The 17,202-nt window shown below is 35.3% G+C and overlaps 1 protein-coding gene across 1 annotated transcript in view; it reads left to right on the plus strand.

Annotated features, from left to right (window-relative positions):
• Positions 1-17,202, plus strand: part of SCLT1 (sodium channel and clathrin linker 1) — a 203,976-nt gene that overhangs the window by 96,697 nt on the left and 90,077 nt on the right. Inside the window, exons 11-12 of the mRNA XM_029941012.1 lie at positions 2,069-2,160; positions 13,880-14,057. Coding sequence (XP_029796872.1) covers positions 2,069-2,160; positions 13,880-14,057 — 270 coding nt within the window. The remainder of the gene's footprint in view (positions 1-2,068; positions 2,161-13,879; positions 14,058-17,202) is intronic.

The raw sequence follows: 17,202 nt of genomic DNA on the forward strand, positions 1-17,202 counted from the left end.
TGGAGAACAGACTGGGGGTTGCTGGAGGGGTATTGGGTGGGGGGGTGGACTAAATGGGCCAGGGACATTAAAGAGAGCACGTGCTGAGCTGAGCACTGTTATATGTAAGTGATGAATCACTGAATTCTATTCCTGAAATCATTATTACACTATATGTTAACTAACTTGGATTTAAATTTTAAAACATTGTAATAAAAAAAATATTGGAACCAGAAAACATTGGAATAATATATGTGAAGCGCTAGACAAAAAAAAAAACAAAAACAAAAAAAACCCTCCATACGAATCCTGGGTCTAGTGAAACTGTACTCAAAAATAAAGGCATTTTCAGATAAACCTGAGAGAATTTGTCACCAGCAGTGCTATTCTTCAAAGCATGCTGAAGGTAATTCTCTATGCTAAAAGGAAATGACACCAGATGGCAACTCAAATATAGGAAGAAAATAAGAGCAAAAGTAATTATAAATATGAGACAATATATATACATATTTTTCTTTTCTCTAATACTTTAAAAAATTTGCTTTAAAGCAGAATTGAGCAGTATATGTGATAGATGAATGAAGTACACAGAGGTAATATAACAAGGGTGGTACAGGGAAATAAATACATTGCTGCAAGGTTCCAGTGTTTTTTATGAGTTAAACATTAGCTCTGAATAAATTGGGATAAGTTAAAGATGCATATTATAATCTCCAAAGCAACTCCTAAAAAATAATTCAAAGAGATACAGCTAAAAGCCAATAGAATTAAAAGGTATGTAAGAAATATTTAATACAACAGAAGGCAAGAAAGTATAAACAAGACTTTTTTAAGGTGGTGCCAATCTAACCAATTTATTTCAGAACATTGCTATGTCAAAGAAGAAATATCCTATGATTATAATGGAATGCTGTATAACTAAGTTAAAAGGATGCTGTGTAAAAAAGTTAAATTCTAAAGGCAGATTATCTGCATATAATCCCTGCTTTGTTTTGTTAGACTTACACTACAGAAATAGTTTGAAATATTGGCAAAATTTATATGTATGAGAGCAATGACTTTTGTTACTGTTTTTCTTATATAAAATTAATAGTGAGGTTCTAGTCCCCCTTTTTTATTTAGTATATGTATTTGTTTCTAAACTGTTACTGCTTATTTTCTTTTTTACTTGTTTAAAAATTCAGCTTTATCATTTTTTTAGTTATAAAAGTAGTGCATTACTATTCTTAAAAATGAAAATACCATAGAAATATACAAAGAAAGGCAAACCTGTATACAAAATATGCAATAATGAGATATTGCAAAATGACCTTGCAGTCAAATCCCTAGGAAGTAATAACTCTTAACAGATTGTTTATAGCTTAAAGACTGTTTTTCTGTGTGTGTGTGTGTGTGTATACTTAAAATTTTTTTAATGCCAAATGAGTCATACCATTAATACTATCCTACAGAATTTTTTTAGTGAAATATATTTCATGGACAGCTCTCATACTTAGACATCTAGTTCTATTTTTCAGGACTTGTTTAGATATGCTGTAATTGATATCCCTTCTTTAATGTTTATTTTTAAGAGACAGAGCGTGAGTCAGGGAGGGGGCTGAAAGGGAGGCACAGAAGCTGAAGCAGGCTCCAGGCTCTGAGCTGTCAGCACAGAGCTCTACATGGGGCTTGAACTCATGAACTGCAAGATCATGACCTGAGCTGAAGTTGGTCGTTTAACTGACTGAGTCACTCAGGTGCCCCTGATATCCCTTCTTTAAACTTACATAATAAATTCTAGAAGTATAATACCTTTATAGATGGAATTATTTTTTTTTTTATATTTATTTTTGAGAGAGAGAGAGAGACAGCATGAGCAGGGGAGGGTCAGAGCGAGAGGGAGAGACAGAATCTGAAGACAGGCTCCAGGCTCTGGGCTGTCAGCACAGAGCCTGACACAGGGCTCGAACCCATGAACTGCAAGATCATGACCTGAGCTGGACGCTCAACTGACTGAGCCATCCAGGTGCCCCTGAATTATTTTCTTTATGCTGTATAATGATGTATTTTATTTTCTTATACTCAGGATTCCAATTTCTTTATTTTCTAGGAGGAGGATATATTTTCTGCCCAGGGAAGAGAGGAAGCATCAGATAGGCGTTTGCAGGAGTTACAATGTAGTATAAAACAATTAGAAAAAAGGTAAATTGTTAAATACATCTAACTTTCTCTGTCACCTTCAAAGGTATTCCACATTAGAATTTCAGTTTATTATATTTTCTTTTTTTTTTTATCTTTATCTTTTTTTAACAAGGTTTATTTATTTATTTTTGAGAAGGGGTAGGGAGGGACAGAGGGAGAGGAAGACAGAGAATCCCAGGCAGGTTCTGAGCTGCGGTCAGTGAAGGACTCAACACAGGGCTCGATCCTACAAACCATGAGATCATGAACTGAGCTGAAATCAAGAGTCAGATGCTCAATTGACTGAGCCATCCAGGTGCCCCAGTTTATAATATTTTCTAGATTATGTATTTTATAAGTGCTAAGCAAACTATAATCATAGGTTTAAAATGTGATCACTGGACATTATTTTAAAAAATCATGTTGAAAACATTGGTATATTTTGATATATTCAAAGACCATTTCTGTCTTTATCTTTTCCCCAGAGCAGTCACTCATTGTCAAGTTAAGTGAATCCCCAAATCAAAAATGTTCTTTCCATCTTAAAGCAGAAGTTGGTTAAAAATTACATAGAAAAACTAATTGGTATAACCTACTTATAAGTAGATACACAAGAAAAAGAATACCTAAGAAATCATTATAGGTGTTAGCCCTGGAATCTTCTGGAACAGTAACTTCAGTTATTTTTGAAGGTCTGGACTACTTTTTAAATATATTCTTTAGGTTGTTTTTAATTGCTATCTTAATGTAAATGTGCACTCTGAAATGTTTTGTTGTCTTTGTGGTTTTCTAGTCCTTGTTGGGTATTTCCTTAAGGGACTTGAAAATTGTCATTTTTAATCTATTAAAGATACAGTAACCACAGGCCATAAATTCACTTTATAGTTTTTAGATGAAAAATCTACTCTGTTTGATTGAAATATCATAGTCTGCTGGTGTGAGCACATTAAAAATTGAGATCTCCATTCTGATTCTAGATCCATGGCTAATTTGTTGTTTGTTCAGAAGAAATATTAGTATGTTTAAACTTCTGTTTCCTGTGCTTCAAAATAGTAATAAAAATAATTTCTTATAGCAGGTTGAGAACTCATTGATTTTAACTACTAACTTGAGATTCTGATGAAAGGAGTTTTAATTTTTAAGTACGAGAGTCTTGGGTTTTTGTTTTTCAGTTACCTAAACTTTTCAGCAGTAGATTGATTTTATTGTAATGCTGCTTTCCTGGACTTCTTTGGATTAACCTTAGAGAAAAAAATCTCTGATTGTAGATTTTCATTTCTATTATCTTAGTGGCTATTCTATGCTATGAAAAACCCTAGAGGCTTGAGACAATGAACTCTGACTAGTGAATATCAATTCCTTGTGATTCTGATAGTACTGAATTATAAAGAACCAAGGGTTTTTTGTTCTTTTGTGGTTTTTCAGGTTTTTTTTTTTTCATTCAGCAATGCTTTTAGTTGTCTTTTTATTGTTGAGGATTTGGGGGGTTTGTTATTTTTGTTTTATTTTGTTTTGCTTTTAGTATAAAGCTATAATATGATCTAACCAAATAGCTCTGTAAGAAGAGATCACTGCATATGAAAGAAAATCTAAGAACAATTTTTAAATTCCGATATTCAGCAAGCCACCTCTGAAAAGGAAATATTTACTTTGGCTGCCTTTTAGAGCTCTTAAGCTAATATTATTACTGTTATGATAAAGAAAATTATATAGTTTAAAGTTTAAAAAGTCTTTTGTATTTTTATATAGGAGAAAGCAGAGCTATTAGTATATTTGATATGTTTCTAAAAAACATTCAGCCAATATTTTTTAGGTGTAAATATATCTTATTTAATGGAACTACCAGTTAGAAAAACTATATTTTGGGGGCACCGGGGTGACTCGGTTAAGCATCTGACTGTTGACTTTTGACTTCAGCTCAGGTCATGATCTCACAGTTTGTAAGATCAAGCCCCGTGTTGGCCTCTGTGCTGACAGTATGGAGACTGCTTTGGATTCTCTTTCTCTCTCTCTCTCTCTCTCTCTCTCTCCCTCCCTCCCTCCCTCCCTCCCTCCTTCCCTCTCCCTCTCCCTCTCCCTCTCCCCCTCTCCCTCTCTCCCTCTCTCCCTCTCTCCCTCTCCCCTCCCTCCCTTCCTCTCCTTTTCTCAAAATAAATAAATAAACTTTTAAGAAGAAAGAATGAAAATCTGTGGTTTTAATTGTCATCTTTGTTCCATAAAATCAAAGACATATGTTGTACCCAAGATTTCTTTATTGTCCCCAAACACCAGAAACTGCCAGGGAGACCGAGTCACGCATGCAAAAGCAAAGGGCTTTATTACGGGTTTAGGCTCGCCGGGGTTTAGGCTCACCGGGGCCTAAACTCGGGCTCACAGACTTTACGGCGTGGTGGATCCATGCTGAGAGCCCCAGAACAAAGGCGGGGTAGGGCTTTTATGAGTTTGAGAAGGGGGAGTTACAGGAAATTGTGACATAGGTACAGTGATCCAATTATTATTATACAATATTATTGACAGCAGGTTTATCCAATTACAACATTTAGAGTGTTAACCAATCACAGAGTAGACCCAGGACCCAGGACCTTCACGTAGGGTGTAACTAGCCTTAAGCAATAACTGATTACCTATAGCTTCTATTTCTAGGCCTGCCCTTAGGAATATTAAGGGTATTACAAGGGTGGTCCCTCTTGCCTTGGGCAATGTGTGCCCTTCTATGTCTCAAACCTGCGTCCTTACATTCCCCCCTCTGTCTTGTGACTGACCCAATCCTGGGTCAGCTGAGTTACCATTGTACCCCTAAAGCCTGGCATAGCCCTCCTTGGTGTAAGGGGAATTTCTTACCCTGTAAAGGGCATAAGGAAGGAGAGTTTACCCAGTTTCCACCAGTCTCCATGGTTAATTTGGTAAGGGTCCCTTAGGGTTTCTAATATCTGGTGCTGCCTGGTTTACAAAAGTAAGAATGACAGCCAATTTGTTTCCTCATTTGTCAGGATCCTTGGGTGTATAAGTGCAATACACCTTCATAATTCTTACTAACCTTAGCCAAATTGGTGGGCCATCTAGCGGCTACTTGAGGACCCCCCATTAGAGTCTGGTGGTAAAGGAGTAGGCTCCCCTTACCTTTTGCCGTGTTGAAATCCCATGCCCAGATCAGAGGCAATTAATACCAACAGAACATCGTATCAGGAACTTTTGCTGTCTCCTCAGCTTTCTGGGGCAACATTTGCCAGTCCAATAGCAAAGAGACAGGACAGTTTATTTTACTGGACCAATGATTCCTCAGGCTTCTGCCGTGCTAGACCAGCCAGCTTCTGGGGTGTGGCTGGAGCAGGGCTGGAGATCTCTGCAGTCAAAGTCTTTTTGAGGATCAGTTCAAGCTGATCGACTGGATCTGGATCACCTCACCAAGTTGAGGGTTTTTCAGAGTCAGTCCACTTAACTCCAGAGAGATACCTGAAACTTTAATAGGGGCTGAACTTTTTGTTTAGTTGCATATCCTCACAGACTAACAAGCCTGAGATCCAACAACAAATATTAAAAATACTCAGAACTAGAACTACATTTAGAGTAGTGCATTGCTGAAACAGTTTTTCTCTCTAAAAAAAACCTCCATTACCAGAGATAACCAAATCGAGACTAATGCATTGGTGGAACAAGTCCATCCTAAACAACCCTGGCCTAATTATTTAACATAAGCTCAGCAAGAATAAAGACTGTTCATGAGGACTTTTTTTAAGTCTGCTTTGCTGGGTCCCTTTTATAAGGAATCTCCAGGTTGAACTTAGTAGCCGCTCTGGGCCAGAAGCTGAGCCAAGCCAGCACTTTCCGTCAGACAGGCCTGAAATACCTGTTAAATTGGGCAAACTCCTCTTCCCGAGGTCCCCAACATATACCGAGGTTCCTACACCTGCCAGGAAGTGACCTTCTTTACTCACCTGGGAAGGTTGCTTGGAACTCTGTGAGCAAGGTATCCAGCCAGCATTTCCACGAGGCTTTATGGCTCCATTTTCCATAAAGTCAACCTAAGTTCCTTAAAGCTGTCAGGTCATCTCTGAGCCTATGCCTGACTCTCGAATAGGACATTCCAGTCACAATTTTGGTCAAACAACCAGTATTTCCAATTGTGTCCTACTATAAAATGAACAGATTCTTATTGAACTTCTGTAAACAATTGTAATGCCATGAAAGAAAGAATACTCCCGGAGAGTTTCTAAATTTCAGACGGTTTAAGTAGAGAGAAAAGATAAATACTCTAGACAAATGCTTTATAACATCTTATTTTTGCTTCAATGAATGCTTGTTATTGGCATTATTAAAATTATTTTTTATTTTTAAAATTATTATTTGTGATTCTTTAAAATTCCACAAGCATCTAAGAAGCATTAAGATATTTCCTTTGTCTTTTAAAGAAAGGATCCCCTCCATTCCTTTATTTAGATGACTCATAGATCCTGGGAATTACCTCTAGAGAATGACAGTTCTCTCTGGGAAAGATTTTGCTGGTTTGCATATACTTAGCTTGAATAAGGCAGAAGTTAAATGAATGGGATTGCTCTAAGTTACCTCTTCATATTTTTAAATTTGATATTTCTTTTAAAATGAGAATATGCAAATAGGACTACGGAATCTTCAGTTAGGTGACTGGTGGAAAGCGAATTTCATTCTAATCATTGTTCAGCTTTTTATTTGCTATCCCTACTCTAAGCATAATAGAGTATATAAATTCTTTAATTAAAGATGTTGAAATATGGTCATGATTTTAAGTGGAATAGAAGGCCATGAATTGGAAATTAGTGAATATGTTGAATAAAATATGGAGGGCCTTAGAGATAAAGTCAAATTTGGATTTCATGTGATGTACTACAGATTCTTGAGTCAGGACTACATGATGAAGTTAATATTTTATGAAGTTTAATTCGATTATATTTTCAAGGTGAGGCTATTTGGGGACAGGAATATAAATTGTTGGAGTAGAAAGATTTTGAGATTTAAAGGCAAAATTGCTTTGATTTCTGGTTGTAGTATATTCTGTCTTTGTACCTTGGAGAAGTTAACCAACCTCATTTAGGTGCAGTTTCTTTAGGATTAAATGAGGTAAGAATATGTAGGGAACCTAGCACCATGTTTATTATTTTACTTTCTCAAATCTTCCCTTTTTTTCAAACTAAAGTTAACTTTTTTCTAGAAAATTAACAGTTCTTTTCACTTGCATCCTTTATCTTGTATAAGATTTAGTATTTAATAGAGTGAACAAATATTTGGAGAAGTAGTCTACTTGTAAGACTAACAAAGGATAATTATTCTTAACAGTAAAAAATGGTTGTTGGATCTTAATTGTTTAATGGTCCTAATGAAATAGAACAAGGTAGAAAGAAAGTCTGTAATAAACTGTCACAAAGAATAAAGCAGTCTTCAGTGTTACAAAGAATAAAACTCTTAAATCTTCCACAATTACAGCTCTTTGGTTTATTATGAAATGTTTACAAATTAATATGAATATTTTTAATATTGCTATTGACCAAATAAAACTATTTAATTATTATATTATTTCTATAAGGCAGTTTTTTCATATTAAATAGTTATGAATTGGCTTTATCCTTTTTAATTTTATTTTTATCAAAGGAAATATATATGCATTATTTCAAAATCATATAGTACCACAAGCATTATAATGAAAAATAGATTCTTGTTAATTATCTCATTTCTTCACATAGTAAGTTTTCTATGTACTTTATACTAATTCTTGGTAAAGTACTCTACCAAAGCTCTAAAATGACTCTCAATCTGGTCAACCACATGAGGTCAATGTAATTACATCCTTTTCTTAAAGAAATGCATTGATGCCCTCCATCCGCTGCCTTAAACTGTTCACTAGGACTGATGCAAACTCTCATTTTAAAATTTTAATTCACTAGGTCCTGAGATTTCTTTCTTGGATGCAGATAGCAGAAGATGCCTCTCTTTTGCATCTCCATGACTGCTGCTTTCTTTATTAACCCCCTCATTTTGATGGATACCATTCTCCATCAGCTTCTTGAGGATACATGGGACACATTTATAAAGATGTTGCTTATTGAGAAATATTTTTATCCTGCTTCAAAGATATTTCATAGTTCCTTGAGTAATGAATCATAGGTTGGAAATCCAAGGTTTTAAATCATTTTTCTTAGAATGTTGACATTTTCTTTATATTTTCTAGCCTTTGGCTATAGGAAAATTTTCCTATGTCATTCAAAATTCCAATATTTTCTCTTTAACTCTTCTTTTCCCTCTGAAGAATTTTAGGATCAACTACCTCCCCCCACCACCACAGTCAGTGTTCTAAAATTGCACAGTGTGCACATTCAGTGAGAATCCCTTTTCATTCATCTTACTGGGGACACTTCAGTCTAACTGTCCTTCAGTTCAAGGAATTTTTTATAGATTTTTTCATTTGATAGTTTTATTCATTTTTTTTTCTCTGTTCTTTTTTCTTGAACTTAATGAGTTTTATATTGAACCTTATTGATCAGTTGCCTAATTTTCCTATTTTTTCCTCTTATTTTCCATTCCTTCATTTATTTTCTCCTTTCTTGAAGGTTTCCTTAAATTTTCTTCTAACTGGCCATCTGTTGACTTTTTTTAAATTTATGTTAGAGAGAGAATGAATGAGTAAGTGGGGGAGGGGCAGGGAGAGAGGGAAAGAGAGAATCCCAAGTAGACTCCATGCTCTCAGCACAGAGCCTGCTACAGGGCTCAAACTCAGGAACTGTGGGATCATGACCTGAGCTGAAGCCAAGAGTTGGACACATAACTGACAGCCATCCGATTGTCCCATCTGTTGAATATTTTATTTTAGCTCTCATAAATTTTATTTTAAAGAGCAGTGTCTTATTCTGTTTTTTTTTGTAGTAGCTTATTCTTATTTAATAGATTTTATATCTTAGTTCAGTGTATTAAATGTATATTTTTCTAAGGTTTTCTTCTGCTATCTGCATTATCTCTGTTTGCTCTATGCTCCTTTTTTTTCTCTTTGCCCATCTGTCTTTCTTCAAATACTTGGTGATCCTTTCTATCGGTTTATATTTAAGAGTAAGACACCAAAGCATTTGCTTGAGCAGCACATATACTAAAAATTGGAATACAGAGAAAATTAGGATGGCCTATATGCAGATCTGTTAAGCATTTCATATTTTTAAACACCAAACTCATAGATAGCAAACAGACTGGTGTTTGCCAGGGAGGGGGTAGAAATGGGGGATGATGGTCAAAAGATACAGATTTTCAGTTATAAAAGAAAGAAGTTTTAGGATGTAATGTACAACATGGTGATTATAGTTAATAATACTGTGTTGTATATTTGAAAGTTGCTAAGAGAATAGATCTTAAAAGTTTTCATAAGAAAAAATTGTAGCTATATGTGGTGATGTATATTAACTAAATTTACTATGGTGGACATTTTGCAATGTATAGAAATACCAAATCATTATGTTGTATACTTGAAACTAATACAGTGTCGTGTATCAAGTGTATCTCACTTAAAAAAAATAAAGAGTAAGACACCAGAAAGCAAATAGGAAGCTAAGTGGGCATAGGTGGATCGGGATCTGCCAGACTTTACTGCATCATGGTTAGTCAGTAAGCTGGCTTTTTCCTTAGGCAGTCCCCATATATGAGAGTCTTTCTTGAGCCAGTTTTCCCAGGGCAGGATTCATTAGTCTTCTGTTGTGGACTGAGTAGAAATGCATAAGCTGGAGTGTATTCCGTAGTTGAAGAAGGAGTCTGGGAGTAATGATGTTCAGTATTCACTTTCATTCAGTACCCTGGGTTTTGGTATGTCTTCTGACCTCCAATTTAATTGAAATGATAGCCCCCTGCTGTGTACTTACAGATACATAGATCTGTGGGTTGGATCTGTACCATTTAAGTGGAAGTTTCTGTTTGGCAGGATACTATATTTACTAGGAACACTGGCTCTGGACCTAGATGGGGTTCCAACTCCAGCTTCACTAGTAACTAGATAAATAACCTTGGGTGTATTGATTACCCTCTCTGTACTTCTGTTTCTTCATCTATAAAATTGTAATGATATAACCTATCTCATATCTTTTATGTAATATAACCTTATATCCTATCTCATAAATTAATGATATAAGCTATCTCACAGCATTATTGAAGATATTGAGGATATTTTGTTTAACATAAAGTACATAGCACAAAGAATGTTATTACAAGTTTTTACTATTATCTTTGTTACCATTATTACGAAGATGGAACTTGACCCAATTTTAGCAAGTTGACAGGATTCTTACAAGACTTGGCTATAGTGCATGTAAAGTGCCTTTATTAAAGTAAAAATAGTAGTAACATACCTTTTATGTTATAACATTGTGGAAACCTCTATGTTTTAAAGCTGATGATCTGACTCTGCTTTACTATAATTCCACTGCACTCCTAACACCAGTCTGACTTTACAGAGCCAAGTGGTTGCTGGGGCTGCTAGACTGTTGAATGCATGTGAATCTTTTGTTTGCAAGGCTTTTTCTGACATGGGTGTTTGTGAAGCCTGGAGGTGAGTGTCAGAGAGACTTCACTCAGGATTGGAATGCACACAGTCCTAAACAAAGCATGCTCTTGAGAAATGAAATTGGCATATGCCCTTCATGAGTCACTTGCTCTGCTTGACCCTGAAGATGCCATGGTAAAGCAAATGGCTGAACTAATGCTAGTAAAGTGCCATGTGCCCTATTCCTCTTCGGTAGAGGAAGGGACTGCTTCATCTTCTATCACCAATGCTCTAACTAAAGTAAAATAGAATGAATAATGTCATATAATATATAAATCCTATATTAAAATATGAGAAGACTGAATTCCATTAAAAGGCAGAGACTTGCAGATTTTGATTAAAAAGTTAAGGCCCATTAATACGTTATATTAGAAAATACCTAAAACAAAGGATAAGTGAATAGGAACAAAGATCTCAAGGAAGGAAAGATGAAGAGGATTTGTTTTAAATTTAAAATAAAGGTTTTAGGGGCTCTTGGGTAGCTCAGTAGGTTAAGCATCCCACTCTTGATTTAGGCTCAGGTCATGATCACAGTTGTGAAATTGAGCCACGCATTGGGCTCCACACTGGATGTGGAGCCTGCTTCAGATTCTTTCTCCCTCTCTCTCTCTTTCATATGCAAATAAATATATAAAAAAGTGAAGGTTTTAGTGGAGCATATTAGCAACTATAAATAAAGGAGGAGTGAGTCTTAATATTACACTAGGTATGGTTTCATGGTAAAGAGCAGTAAACAGAACAAAGAGGGACTTTATATAATGAAAAATGACACCATATTGAAAATGATACCTTAATAAATTTACATATAGTAAGTAATAGGCTAGCTAAATATGTGATGCAAAAGCAAAAGCATTTAATGAAAGGGTGATTTGATACAATATAGTTATGATCATTATTTTGGGCCATCTGCATCTTATCTCCCTTCCATGTTTGGGTAATTCCCCAAATTATAGCTCTTTATGAGAGAATAAGCTAATTCTGTGGTGAAATTTTAGGCATATTTCTTGCTATGAGTCTTCAAACTTGATTTTCCAGCTTTCCCAGTAAGTCTGTGAACTTACCGATATATTTTTTTTAATAAACCTTTTCTCTGCTTAAATTAGAGTTGGCCTCTACTATTGGCAGCTAAGAATTCTGACTAAAATTGTAGGAGACTTTAATTCACTTCATTCAGAATGAAGCAGATGGGCGCCTGGGTGGTTCAGTCCCTTAAGTGTCTGACTTTGTTTGGCTCATTCTCATGGTTCATGAGTTTGAGCCCCACGTCAGGCTTTATGCTGACAGCTCAGAGCCTGGAATCTGCTTCAAATTCTGTATCTCCCTCTTTCTCTGCCTCTCTCTCTCAAAAATAAATACACATTTTTTAAAACTTTAAAAAAATGAATAAAGCAGATATACCAAACAACAACAACAACAAAAAAGTTATTAAAAATAGATGAAAGATAGGCAGAGTTCTCTCACTTCCCAGAATAGGAGAGTGTGAGGTGTGCTGGAGCAGAGAAGTTTCCTCCCGGTTCTTCTTTGTGGGAAGTAGGAGTGGGGATAGGATCGAGAATGCTTCTCCTGCCAACACTTAGAATAGAAAAAAGAAATGTCTGAAAATAACAAAGAGAAGTATAAAAGGTGAGAGAAGAGTTGTCATACCAGAATGTATCAGAGCCTATTATACAGCCATCATCAAATTGATATGATTTGGGTATAGAATAGACAATGATCAATGAGACATGATAATCCATAAGTAAATCATATTTGCATATTTTAGTATGTCAAAGGGATTATTTCACCTGAGTTACTAATGTATTCATACAACTGACCATCAACATGAAAGAAAGTTAAATTGGACTCCTCTCTTATAACACATTCAGAAGTAAACTTCAGATGCACTAAAGATGTACCGGTTAAAAGTATTAAAAGCATAGCAATCTTTTGAGGAAATCTATGAAATTACATTAACAATCTATTAATGAGGGAGGTAGTCTTTATTAAAAAAATGAATTCTGGAAGCTGAAAATAAACCCAAATTTAGCTGCATTAAAGTGGACATTTTTAGTGTAGTGAAGATTTCCTAAATAGTCAGTAGGCAGCAATAACCAAAAAAAGTCTATTTGAAAAGGTATTTGTAGCATACAGAACAACCTAAGCATTTATAATTTAATATTCAAAGAGTTTATATAAAGGAGTAAGCAAATAACGCATCAGAAAAAATTGGCAGAAGACATGAAGAGGAAGTTTGAAGAGGGCAATTCACATAGCTAACAAACTAAAATACGTTTAAACTCCCTAGTATTCAAGGATATACAGATTAATAGTGAGAGGAAGTTCCAACCATCCATACATCGGAAAGAGCTTTTGGATGTATTACTTGAGGGGATTTCTGTAAGATATTGAATGAGAAAAGCAAGTGCAGAAAAGGGTGTATATTATTATCTTAATGTTTTAATGTTTATTTATTTTGAGAGAGACAGCAGAGGAGGAGCAGAGGAAGAGGAAGAGAGAGAATCCCAAGCAGGCTCCATGCTGTCGGCAGAGACAGCATGATCTCACAAACTGTGAGATCATGACCTAAAATTAAATCAGTGCTTAACTGACTGAACCACCCAGGTGCCCTATGATCTTAATTTTTATAACACAAAAAATTGTTTAAATATCTATAGACCGATGTATATATACTTTGCATGCTTATCTGTGTGTGTACATGCAGATATATGTGTATACAATTTTATGAACATGGAGAAAAATATTCAAAGATATATATTAATAAATTAATGTGGGCTTCCTGGGTAGAGAGTGGGGAAAAGGAGGCAAGCAAAAAAGAAAAATTTTAAAAGATCATATAAATACAAAGAGCAACTTATTCTTTAAGGACTTGCTTTAAAACATTGTCTTGTAATTATATAATGTAATGTGATACTGTAGAAAGTGTTACATAATTAGAATCACAATGTCTGGGCTCATTCTCAGCCCCACATGGCTTATTAGCCATGTGGACTTAATCACGCTTAATCTCCCTGGGTCTACTGTTCTTTAAGATGGAAATAATGAAACCTAATTTACAAAACTTTTGTGCAGATCAAATGAGAAAACATAAAGTAACCAGAATAGTGTTTGCTCTATAGTAGATGCTCACTAAATCTCCTATTTTCCTTCTTCCCTTTAAAGATATTTAACTTTCACAATGTGATTATTTACTTTTAGACTCTGTGTAGCAAGCCAAGAAGCCACTCTGTTAAGAGCACAAAATACACATTTGGAAAACCAGACCAGAGAATTACAAGCAAAGTGCAAAGAATTAGAAAATGAAAAATACGAAGCTATTATAAGAGCCAGAAATAGCGTGCAGCTCCTAGAAGAGGCTAACCTTCAAAAACATCAGGTAAGAAAACTAGTAAACATGTTTACAAATAATATCATACTGAATATTCCTCCATATAACCTAATAATAAGGAAATCAGTAGCTACAGAATAAACACCTGAAAATGATATTGCTGTGCTTTCCATTGATAGACATACTATATTCTTCATGTTAAGACTTAACCACAAAATATGATTAAAAAAAAAGGATACCTAGCTGACTCAGTTGGAAGAGCATGAATTTGAACCCCATGTTGGGTATAGAGATTGCTAAAATAAAATAGAATAAAATAATAAAATAAAACTTTTTTAAAAAGATGATAAAATGTCAACCCTCTCCCGGAACTTTTATATCAGACTTTATGTCTTCAGTCCTTGTGCAAATAATCTTCGTCTCCTGTGGTCTCATACTTTAAAAAAGCTAGTATAGCACTTTACTGCATTATATTACATTTTATTCAGTTGAATCAGATTAATCTTACTCTTCTTTATTTCCCCTTCATCACCTACATAATTACTCTAATAGAGCATAAGCTTAATTGACAAGAATTAAATTTAGCTGTAAAGATTTATTAACTGGAACCTTCATGACACTGTCCTTTTGGTTTTAACCGTCTAACCATTATGATTCCTATGTATCACATATCATTGTTTTTTTTCTTTTATCACTTCCATGTAAATGGAGTATAGTTTATAGAAGTCACCAGGTGGATAAATTTGTTTTTATTGTTGTTGCCTCCTTTATGTAGAGATCATTAAATCATCACTTCATCTAACCAACATTTATTGAATACCTAACATATGCTTAATACTCTACTAGAACATATGGGGCATACACAGGAAATACTTTATTTATGTTTCCTTTTAACACGGTAGAGGTTTTCCAAGAGGGCTGTTAAAACGAGCTGTATAAATCATCTTAAGAAGCTAATAAATAACAGGGGCGCCTGGGTGGCTCAGTCAGTTAAGCGTCTGACTTTGGCTCAGGTCATGATCTCACAGTTCATGGGTTTGAGCCCCATGTCGGGCTCTGTGCTGACAGCTAGCTCAGAGCCTGGAGCCTGTCTTTGGCTTCTGTGTCTCCCTCCCTCTCTGACTGTCCCCTCCTCACCTTGTCTCTCTCTGTCTCTCAAAAATAAATAAAACATTAGAAAAAATTTTTTTAAAGAAGCTAATAAATAACAAAGAAATAATCTCCATAAAAACTGGAATGCAAAGTGCTTTTCATGCCTTTCTGCTAATAATCCCATTGTAATTTGCAGACTGTCTCTTACGATGGTTGAAAGGCACCATGTGCTTGGGAATTGCTCTAAATTCTTAAGTTAGAACAGTTCAGAGCAGGACAAAATTATTTCTTTCCCCTCTGAAGCCTAGTCATATGAGCATTGTTAATATCAGGTCACGAAAGATGAACACTTTGTGTAAACCACAATGGACAGAGAAGTAGTGACAACACTCATTGCCTGTCCCTCAAATCTCTCTCATGTCCAGAGTCAACAGATCCTTAAAGAGACTATTTATGGCTGCATATTGAACTCCCTCCTGACTCGTTTAATTGTTTGAGGAGTACCACTTCAGGTTAAGCAGCCTTCGGTTGTTTATTCCAGAGCCGAGGGTTCTCTCATCTGATCACACAGACAGACATGAAACACAGCCTATAATAGTTCTCTTATGATGGCTTCCCTATTTCCTTATTGTCCCATTCTCCCACACAAAGTGGTTACATCATAACAGCTATTACTGTATAATTTACAATAGCCAAGATTTAGAAGAAATCCAAGTGCCCATCTATGTATGAATGGATAAAGAAAATGTGGTGTACGGTCAGAATGGCTAAAATTAACAACTCAGGCAACAACAGATGTTGGTCAGGATGCAGAGAAAGGGGAACACTTGTTTACTGTTGGAATGAAAATTGGTACAGCCACTCAGGAAAGCAGTGTGGAGGTTTTTCAAAAAAATCAAAATAGAACTACCCTACAACCCAGCAATTACACTATTAGGTATATATCCAAAGGATACAAAAATTCTGATTCAGAGGGACACATGCACCCCAGTGTTTATAGCAGTGCTGTCTGTAAGAGCCAAATTATGGAAAGAGCCCACATGTCTATCAACTGAAGAATGGATAAAGAAGAGGTGGTATATATGCAATGGAATATTACTCAGCAGTCAAAAAGAATGAAATCCATTTGCAACAATGTGGATAGAACTAGAGTGTATTATGCTAAGTCAAATAAGTCAGTCAAAGAAATGCAAATATCATATGATTTCACTGATATGTGGAATTTAAGAAACAAAACAGATAAACATAGGAGAAGGGAAGGAAAAATAAAGTAATAACAGAAGGAAGCAAACCATAAGAAACTCTTACAGAGAAACAAACTGTTTGCTTGAGGGTTGTTGGGTGGGGAGATGTGCTGAAAGGGTCATGGGCATTAAAGAGGGCACTTGCTGGGATGAGCACTGGGTGTCATATGTAAGTGATAAATCACTAAATTCCGCTGAAACCAGTACTACACTGTAAGGTAACTAACAAATTTAAATTAACAAAAAAAAGGACGGGGCGTATATACAATGAAACATTACTCAGCCATAAAAAGAATGAAATCTTGCCATTTGTAATAACATGTATGGATCTTGAGGGTATACTACTAAGTGAAATAAGTGAGAGAAAGGAGAATACCCTATGATTTCACTCCTGCAGAATTTAAAAAACAAAATGATCAAAAAAAAGGAACATTCTTAAATATGGAGCACAAACTGGTGGTTGAGAGAGGGCAGGTGAGTGGGGAGATGGAAGAATAGGTAAAGGGGGTTAAGAGTACACTTGTGATGAACACTGAGTAATGTATAGAACTGCTGAATCACTCTGTCTTACACCTGAAACTAATATACACCTTATTGTTAATTCTGTGTGGAAAAAAACAGCTCTTACCTCTGACTAGCTTACCTATTTAAACAAGAGGAAATTTATTAAACAATTAAAAAAAAACAGGTTGGAATGCGTATAGAATCTTTGGAAAACAGTACAATCAAAACACAAGGCCACTTATTATGCGATGATAAAAAAAATCAAGCATAAAATTGGAGCACTTCTAAGCTCAGAAAGATATTTTGTCTAGAGGTGTAAATTTGGGAGTTGTCAGCATATAAGTGATATTTAA

This window comes from Suricata suricatta, chromosome 1 (assembly GCF_006229205.1).
Source record: "Suricata suricatta isolate VVHF042 chromosome 1, meerkat_22Aug2017_6uvM2_HiC, whole genome shotgun sequence".
NCBI lineage: Eukaryota > Metazoa > Chordata > Mammalia > Carnivora > Herpestidae > Suricata > Suricata suricatta.